Here is a 10425-nt window from a genome sequence, read left to right as displayed (position 1 = left end):
AGATGCTAATGTGTTTAGGAGAATAATTTCCTAAAAAAACCTTTACGTCATAAATTGGACAATAAGTTTGATTTGAAATATTATAATTTGAGCTTAAATTATAAAAAGAATAAACAAATATGTTATGTATATACTAAAAATTAACTATTAAATCAATTATTTATATAGAATATATATTAAAAAAATAAAATATAATGAAAGATTTGGTAGTTGCATTGGCTTTTACTTGCATATAACATTTTTTAAGAATAAAATATGAATGGGAAGATGTAAAACTATACTCATGTGTTAGATAACTTTTCTAAAAGAATTGTTAAAACTTAAAAGGCAAACCTTCTAGCCTAAGTTATTCACAAAGTTTGATCTTTTACTCATATTGTCATAATTTGAATTCAATATACAAGTTTTCTGGTAGTGTAGATGATTTATAAATACTTCTATAAATTTCTTATGAGCTCAAAGGTATACCTTAAGAACAATTTGAAGCAATTCATCCCATGAAAATAAACTTTTAAGATACCCAACTAAAATTTAATCTCTCTTTTTTTCTTCTTAACTCCAAGACTCAAACCCATTACCTTTCAAAGAAGAATCAAGTGCAAGAAGATAAGTTGAGAAGACACCACATCCAACTCAAAACCTTAAGGTAATAAGTTAATGGGTCTCTCATCTTATAAACTCCTCACTCTTTCATGCTTTCTTTGATGTGGGATTAACTTCAACACTTCTCATACTTACAACACTAACAACATTATAATAATGTTGGCTATGATTAAAAGATCATAGGGAGAGATGTGATTCTAGCTTAATAATCGATATGAATTTTTTGGCTTGGAACTTTTTGTATTTTCCATTACTAACAAACAAGAAAATCAACGGGAGATAAATGAAAAAAAATGAAAAGTGAAGCCAAAGTTACTTCTTCTTTCCTGCTTTTCCTTCTTTTCTCCTTATAATTTCATCAGCATATTTGATACCCTTACCTTTGTATGGTTCCGGGGTCTCCATCTACGAATTGAAGCAGCAAACTCGCCAATATCAGATTCATTCATTTATTTGTGAAACATGTATGAGTTAATATATGTGTATGTATATGCATCTGGAAATGTATGTAGTTAATAGTATAGATTAGAAGCAATTCAAAGATAGAAGTATCGATCTAAATCAAAGCCTTTAGGATGCTACTACATCTGAAGCTCCATGACAAAAACAACAAATTCCTAAAACTACCAATGGAAAGTTAAATTCACCTAAAAAAAGCATATCCTAAATTCCTAATTACTAGGTTGTCTAGTCAACACCTGATTACAAAGCATACTCTTAACAATGTTTTCCTGTCAAAGTTCATAAGAATTTAAAGTGCAATGTCCTCCTAAAAGACAACACAAGCTTGCCCCTAGACTTTTCCATAATAATAATAACACCCAACCCTCGCTCCCCTCTCTAACAATTCATTGTAGCAAGTAACTCTTATGCGCATTTTTTTTTACTTTGATCCATCTCTTTTTGTTTTTATTTTCCTTTTGTCTATGATTTGATTTGTGTTTCTGCGTTTGTTTGAAGTGAAAATGTACACTCTTTTTGTTCTCACTATTTAAATTGATAATATGTTTAATTGCTTCATTAGTTCAGTATAATTTTATAATTTTTCTTCATTTGTGTCTTTGTGCTTGTTTAATTGCTTGAATATTGTGTTTTAATTTGATTAATATAATTACTGTTTGAATTTGTGGTTTTAGAAACATTACCACTATATTGTGCCGTATGAATTTGGCGTATTTATGATGATAGTTTTGTTATCATCATTTTTCTATAATGAATTCAGATTATTTATCATAGATGATAGATTGATAAATAAGTAAATTAAATCAATACCTGTCTGGAACACAAAATTTTCTTATTTTGTATCAATTTTACTTGGTTATCACTCAGTAGTTTTCTATGTATCCTTTTAGAATGTTCAACTTCATGCGATGTACCATTGAAGCTTCTTTGATTAATACCCTTTTGAAGCTTATCCCTCAATTTCATGAGATAGAAGCAGAATATGCCTCCTTTGATTGGCACCTTATAACTCATTGAATCTTCTAGCATCACCATTAGGGACGGTTCTACATATAAGAATATGGGGGCAAGTGTCCCACTATAATTTAAAATTTTTTTGAATAGTATATATTAATGATATTTATTTGTTTCTATTAAATTATTGATTTTGACTTCACAATAAAATCTATTCTTAATATATAAAAGTAGGTACATAGGTTTATCCACATTACTTCTAAGTTATTTCTCTTCTTCTACTAACGTCATGTCAGCACCATCTCTTACTTGGCAAAATTTTAGAATCCACCACTCAAATCTTGCCAAATCAACTTTTATTTTCAAATAAAAAAAAAACATAAAAAACAACTAAAAAACACAATAAAAACCAACAACTTAACTTTTTCCAAATCAATCCTTATTTCTAAAACAACAAAAACACAAATTAACATTTACCCAAAAAAACCTCTAAAAACCAAAGAGCTTATTATCTTTATCATACTTCTCGAAACCCTCTTCTTCTTGGCACCTATCCGTACCAAAATCCGTACCAAAATCCTATTTCCTCCATCCTCTTCTGGTCTCATGAGCCATTGTTTTTTCCTCAAAACAAATTGTCTATCACGATGTCCATATCCGACGGAGCCGCATTGCATAAACTGCAGAAACCAGGGCAAACTCCATTTTAAACTCCATTTCTCCTGTTGCGATTTTTCTGTCGGAGCTCGATTATGGGTCTCAGACCAACGTCACCATTCGACGCCGCCAACGTAGGAAATTCGTCCCAAATATTTTCAACTTTGCCGTTTACTCTTTTCATTCTGTTGTTCAATATCATTTTCAATAGCCCTATTTATTTGTTAAAATAATAACATTTTAAATGTGAACTCATTGCAAGTAGCGCAGGTTTATGTATTCCTCTTTTTTAAACGGTTCTGTCCAACAGTCTCAACCAAAATTAGGTTTACCCACATTACTTCTAAGTTATTTCTCTTCTTCTACTAACGCTATGTCAACATCATCCTTACTTGGCAAAATTTTAGAATCCACCACTCAAATCTTGCCAAATCTATCTATCTATTTATAATATATAAAAGCTGATACTAACTTTCTCCACAATGAGTTTAAGCCATCTTTTCTTTGCTAATGATATCACATCAACAATTTTAATGACTTGGCAAAAGATGAAAATCAACCAATCACTATTTAGTAAAATGTTTTAAAAAAATTAAAACAAAAAATTCTTATCTATTATTATTCAATTGAATCATCAAGTACTAATTAAATGCAATAAACATATATTAAAAGTGTCATAATAATAATTATTATAAAAAATTTCAGTTACAAATATTCAAATTCTACAACTTATACATACAACTTATACATATTAATTTATCGTCCCGCGCGCGGGTCTCATTCTAGTTCTCATTAAATTCTACTTCTAAGGTAAGAATTCAGCTCTCTCTCTTTTTCTCTCTTCCAAAATTAGAAGGAGAGACTGGAATAACATCTGCTGATAGAATCAATAAACCAAATTTTGGTCCTCATGGCTCTCTATTTTATCCTATTCTTTTGTTCTAACTTGTTACTAATTACTTAAGAATAATCATCATTAACCGATTAAAGTATAATTGTTAATCCATCAAATACTAAGAAACTTGTTTGTGAAAAATTTGTGTGCTATTAATCCTTATTTACACACTACTTCTCTTGTAAACTAATACTGTAATTTACTGGTAACTGTAGGGTCTTATTTAAACCAAAGAAAATATGGCTGCTGCTATTGGGGGAGGGGCATTACTCTCTGCTTCTGTTCAGGTGTTGTTGGATAAGATCATTTCCACTAGTGTATATAAAAAGTTTTACCCATAATTAAAGTGATCTGCGTGCAAATTAATAAATAAGATTACTTCAAACATTACAGAACAAAATGAGGAAACACCCAAAATTGAAGTAATCTGTGATCCAACAATAATAAGGAAACACCCAAAATAATCACAATGACCTGAACTTTTTCCTACGCCTACATGAAATGGCAAGCATTTAAAATAACTTAAAGAACAAAAAACTGCAGAAGCATAACTCTGAAGAGGAATTAAATTTTAACAGGGTTGAAATTTTAAAAAGTTAAATCATACTCTACTATCTACCACAATAATGCAATAAACCCTAAACAGATAAACATATTGGGTGTTAATATTGCAATTCACATCAAAAACAGATTCAGTGTCAATATCCTAACTTACAACTAACTTCATTATATTATAATTTGCAAATACTAGCTCACTTTTTCATGACATTATCTTGAATAAATTCAAAATAAATTCACCAAACAACATATTTAGAACCAAAATTAGCATGATGAATAAACAGGAACAACAGTTAGTCAAACTAAGGGAACACCAAAAGTATTTAGGGCACCCTGATCTTCTGTATGCATAAATGAAATGCAGGGGTTTAAAACCACTTGCATGATTTCAGAAGAATTCATAGAAGTCAACCGTTGACAAGCAACTTAATTGCAAGCCAGAACCAAGGATTGACCATAATCTTTTGCACATACGACACTGGATATCTCGTCATACAGAAACATCATTACTAAGATTGAAAATATTGCTCTTGATCTTCAATATAACAAGATATTGTCATAAAATGTCTAGTTGACCATAAGATATGATAGCACCCATGGAAATCATGAAAACAAGTAAATATTTTAAAGGAACTAATAACATTGGCAAAGGAATTACCACACATATATATCACCTAATAACTGCTTCTAGTTCTATAAAATTTTGGTTCTTAATCTTCACTGCTTACATTCCTATGCTTGCAATAACATGCTACACATGTTGTATCATCTAAAGTTCTCAACATTACGGTTGCAACATGCTAAGATCTAATCACTATAACTACTACTAGTAGGAATTACCATTCTTGTACCCAAGCCATATGATTCAAGCTCTATTGCACTCTTCTGGTCTATCTTTGTAACCATTGGTGTCACATTTTCCAGACCCTGCAGATAGAAATTGTTTATATTTCCATTGACAACTAAGTCCGTAATTTAGTAACTTGCATATACGCGCTTATTTTTCCATTCACTTCTTCCACAATGAAAGTTTTGCAAGCTACTAATAAATAAATATTGATCCAAATTTGTTGGAATAAAGTTTAAACAAAGAGAGAGAAAGAAGGATTTTAAAAAAAGACATAATGTCAATTGACTTTTAGCATTGAAACTTATTGTGACATAATGCATCAAACTTATCATTTTACAGTTCAATGTCAATTGTGACTTTTAGCAGCATATTTTCTAGTGCATTGAAACAAATTTTCAGCTGCTAATGTGATATGTAATTCTTGGACTTGATAATTTTGTTGACAAAACAGCAATAGAACACTAAAAGCAGCTCCCTCATTAAGTTTTTGTTATGATACCCCTCCCCTCCCAACCATCCCTCTACAACATCATTTTAAGATCTTAAGTACATCTAACTTTTCTAGTGGCAAAAAATTCTCTCATTAGTCAATACTTCATCATCTTTTCTTCGTATTAACTATCTCACAGCAACAAAATTCAGAATACACATAGTTACCATCCTATTAGACATGTATGTAACAATCTAAGAAAGCAATCTTATTTTAGTTGCTATCCTATTAGACATGTATCTAAAGATCCAAGAAATCATATGCTGCATGACAAATTTACTCCGAAGAAAAAAAGAACTAAAAACAATACTCTGACAGGTAAGTTTTTTGGTTCCAACACTATTGGAAATGGAGATACACAGGATCAAAACCACCTTCACATAGCCACATAATTTCCACGGAAAAAAACTAATGAAGGTATATACATCATAAATAGAGCATCTACATCATAGATAGGGCATACTTAGGGTACTTTTGGCAGGGTAAGAGGATGTCATAATTTATTTCCATCTTTATATTATTCATTCCTATTAGTACAATCCAATCCCATGACTACTATAAATAAGATTTCAGCTTGCCATCAAGCTAGTTCACCATACAAAACATATGTCATGAAAAGATAAAGTAACCACTAACTAAATAAAGTGAAAATTTCATTACTTTTACAATGGGATGGTCGCGAAAATCATGTTCTAGATTCTTACTAATGAAAAAATCAACGCAACTTCATTTGTCTTTAAACTTCATCTAACAATTAGCAAAAATTAATAAACTTATGCAACAAGTAGTCATGATAAGGATGTTAGAATTTTATGCACCTGTATATATAAAGTTTGCAGCCAAAATAAAAGTGATCCGTCTACAAATTTGGATCCAACAACAAGAAGTAGCCAAAGTAAGGAATCACCCAAAATAATCACAATGACCTGAACTTTGCTGACAGAACAAAATGCTGCAGAAGCAAAACTTTGAATAGGAACCAAATTTTAACAAAGCTGAACCAAGCTCTCAACATAATCAAATGCATCGAAGTCAAGATTGTTGATATTAACGCGTTTAACACTATTATCTCTTCGGTCATAAAAAACTGCCTCAGAACCATGGCTGCCTCTCAACATGAAGACATTTCCATTCTCAAATACAAATCCTGGAAATAGCCATTCAACACCGAGATGGTGAAAACTAATCTTTAGCAATTGAGTCCAAGAATTTTCATCTCCAAACTCCTTCATTTGCCATGCAATAAAATGAGTGTTCTGGTAATCATGAAGAAGATACAGGCTATTTCCCCAAACTCCCAGAGTTTGCTCTTCACTGGGGATCTCATCGATACCCTTTGGAAGCGGAATCTCTTTACTTGTATCCGATTTCAGGTCAAAAGAAACAAGCGTTAACATATCAAGTGTAACAGCATTCCAATCATAACGACCTCCATGCGGGGTACGGAGAGCTATCCAATTAAGAGTGCCACCGATGAAGGAGCCATTATCTTCAGAAGAAAACGGAAAAGCAGGAAAACTTTTGATCCTCTTCCATGAACTGCCACCAAAGCTATAAACTTGCGTAATCAATGTTCCAGAAGAATCCCAAATGATAGCCAGTACCTTGTAACTATCACTTGACTCATCATACCCAAATCCAAGAACATTGTCCATATTGACACGTAAGCACGGCGAGTTCTCTGAAATACACCCTGTGAGAGGGTTCAATAAACGCACCCAGGTATCCCAAATATCGGTCTTGGGGTGGTCAAGAGCAAGGGCCACATAAAAATGCAGTTTTGTATAACTCTAATATAAATAACCTATGTCTTTTTTAAAAATAAATAAATTCAAAATCTATTTATAATATGTTCTCTAAAATATTTTTAATATCACATTTATTAAAATATACTATATAATATAAAAAATCTACCTCTCCGCGCATTGCGCGGGTCTCACTCTAGTTTTACTCAATTTTCGAAACTTGATATTCAATTTGAGAATTTCATATTGAATGTGTTATAATCAAGGTTGCGAGAACCGGACCGATCAATGAACCGGTAAAGCAACTGGTTCACTGGTTCAGTGGTTCGACCGAGGTTCAACTGGGATTCAACCAGTTTAATTAAATATTAAATAAAATTATTACAAATTTAATATATAATTTTACATATTTAAATTCATTAATTTTTAAGTAAAAAAATATTTAATATGAAAATAATTTTAAATTTATACTTCAACATGAGACTGGTGTTATACTTCAAAATTAAACATTAGTAGTTTTCTTAAAAACACACACTCGATACACACACTCGATACATTAAAGACACTAGAGGTTCATAATTTCACAATTTTAAATATTGTTCTTTAAAGAATATATTATTATGATTATGACCATTGGGGAATAATACATGTTACTATAATATATCCATTAGTATATTAAAAATTTAAGATATAATAAAATTGAAGATGAAAAGTTTATTGATTGAGTTAAATTTATTGATGACTTTAAAACAACTATCTGAGGCAGAATTTCCACTCAAACTGCTAAAAATTAGTGTATACCAAAAAGAAACTTCGTCTAACACCAGATCTTGTTGAAGCTTAGCCAGGACCTAAAAGAGATCAGTAAACCAACGCTTCTCCCTCTCCAGACTCAAGCCATGATCCAGTTCCAGACAACAACCCTGAGGTAGGCTATTATTCCTATCGTCCTATTCCAGGCTTTGCTCAAGAATAAATATTGGATAGATTTGGAGGAAACCTTAACTTCAGTTTGTGAGGATTAGGACTTTACTGGCTATTGCTGCATCAAAGAAGTGATCTTGCAGGCAACATTGTCAAGCCAAGGCTAATTATTCTCTTATACAATTCAATTATCTCTTTTTGGGTTGCCAATATACAATTCAATTGAATAACACATTGATGAAATTTTTTATTGTGCAACAAGCCTCTTATAACTAACCAAACCCTAACTAGGTTCAACAAATTCAATGCTTTTCAACAAAAACTCATAATACAGACAACTCAATCTCCAAATCCAGAAACAGAAAAACCAAGTGAAACAATCCAAATTAAATTCAGAATCACATTAAGCAACAATACAACTCAGAATACAATCCCAACTCAGAATCTAGTACAAAAAATCAAACTCAGAAGCCAGAATCTTAGAAATCGAAACTAAAGAAGCAGCGACTTACTGGAGACACGGCAAGGGAGGAACGACGGTGACAGTGAGCTCAGAAGAGGATCAGTCTGCGACGACGAGGAACCAAGCAGAGATTCCACAGAGGAGAGGACGCGCTTGAAGAGGATTGAGCAACTGTTCTCGTGACGTAGAGGAGAGGACGCGCTTGAAGAGGAATGAGCAACCGTTCTCGTGACGTAGAGGAGAAGAGGATCGAGGAGGATGACGACGACGGCACCCTCTGTCACTGCCAACGACGATGATCACAGAAGCGGGCTTCACGACGAGCACAAAGACGGTGAGGAGGAGAACAATGGCGGCGGCTGGGGGTGACGGTGGCTGGTGGGGCTTCGCGACGAGCACAGAGACGATGAGGAAGAGAAGAGTGGCGGCGGCTGGGGGCTGTGATAGGGTTAGTTGGTTAAATTAGGGATTCTGGTGAATGTGAGAGTGAGAGAGAAGAGAGAGGGGTAGATACAAAACGACGCCGTTTAGGGTTATATTTTTAAACCAAAAACCCGCTAAAAACCGGACGGTTCTACCGGTTTACTGGTAAACCGCCGGTTCGACCGGTTTTTTGTCAAGCAGTTTCTGACTTTATCCGGATTGACTAGGTGACCGATTCTCAGTTAATCCGGTTGAACCGGCCGGTCCGGTTCTGTTTTCAAACAAAAAATAATATTTAAAATTTAATTTGAAAGATAATCTTTATAATATATAAAAGCTGATACCAACTCTCTCCACAATGAGTTTAAGTCATCTTTTTTTTGCTAATGATATCACATCAGCAATTCTAATGACTTGGCAAAAGATGAAAATCAACCAATTACTATTTAGTAAAATATTTTAAAAAAATTAAAACAAAAAAACTCTTATCTATTATTATTCAATTGAAACATCAAGTACTAATTAAATATAATAAATATACATTAAAAGTGTCATAATAATAATAATTATAAAAAATTTCAGTTACAAATATTCAAATTCTACAACTTATACATGTTAAGACTTTTACTACTCTTCATTTCTTAATCTCTCATACTAATTGTCAAAAATTTCCTAAATTTAATTAACATTTTTATATGTTTTTCATTCTCATTCATTTATTTTTTTTAATTATTTACAAACAAAAAACCACAAGAAAAGACAAAGTGTAGCCATTAATGCAAATCAAAAATGAAAAAAAAATAAAAATGCAGTTTTGTATAATTCTAATATAAATAACCTATGTCTTTTTTAAAAATAAATAAATTTAAAATCTATTTATAATATGTTCTCTAAAATATTTTTAATATAACATTTATTAAAATATACTATATAGTATAAATAATCTACCTCTCCGCACATTGCGCGGGTCTCACTCTAGTATTACTCAATTTTCGAAACTTGATATTCAATTTGAGAATTTCATATTGAATGTGTTATAATGATCAATTTTTAAATTTAAATGAGATTAATATTCTTTTTTAGAAATCAACTTGAAAAAATATTATTGATCCATCGATGTTTCTTCTTTTGAATTTAGTTTTAGTTTTTCTATGACAACTGCATTAATTGAAAGAATTTTTTGAACTATGAATATCATCAAGACCTAATTGTATGGGATATAAATTTTTAAATGATCATTTAGTGATATATGTAGATAAAAAGATATTTCAATTGTATTGTTAAGAAAAAGATTATTTAATTTTTTTAAAATATAAAACTTAAAAAAAATAGAATTTTAAATTATATGTTATTATTTAAATTAGTGTTTTAGTATTTTAATTTGATAAATAAATATTTTAA

The 10425-nt window shown here is 31.5% G+C and overlaps 1 protein-coding gene and 1 long non-coding RNA gene across 3 annotated transcripts; one reads left to right on the top strand and one right to left on the bottom strand.

The window, feature by feature from the left end:
• LOC110262680 lies at positions 230–4998 on the top strand. Its single transcript, XR_002347602.1, has 2 exons — positions 230–646; positions 3787–4998. It is a non-coding gene; the product is annotated as an uncharacterized LOC110262680 (long non-coding RNA).
• LOC107644833 (F-box/kelch-repeat protein At3g23880-like) lies at positions 3816–7234 on the bottom strand. 2 transcript variants are annotated; one of them, XM_016348772.2, is made up of 3 exons: positions 6288–7234; positions 4970–5056; positions 3816–3922 (listed from the first exon to the last, which is right to left on the bottom strand). In XM_016348772.2, exon 1 carries the CDS (start codon positions 7122–7124, stop codon positions 6456–6458), a length of 669 nt encoding a protein of 222 aa, XP_016204258.1. In that variant the 5' UTR covers positions 7125–7234; the 3' UTR covers positions 3816–3922; positions 4970–5056; positions 6288–6455. The 2 variants fall into 2 exon arrangements, with proteins under 2 accessions (XP_016204258.1, XP_016204256.1); XM_016348770.2 differs by lacking the exon at positions 3816–3922 and having other exon boundaries at positions 4757–5056.

Source organism: Arachis ipaensis, chromosome B05 (assembly GCF_000816755.2).
Source record: "Arachis ipaensis cultivar K30076 chromosome B05, Araip1.1, whole genome shotgun sequence".
In the NCBI taxonomy this organism is placed as follows: domain Eukaryota; kingdom Viridiplantae; phylum Streptophyta; class Magnoliopsida; order Fabales; family Fabaceae; genus Arachis; species Arachis ipaensis.
This window is presented reverse-complemented; position numbering and strand designations above follow the sequence as displayed.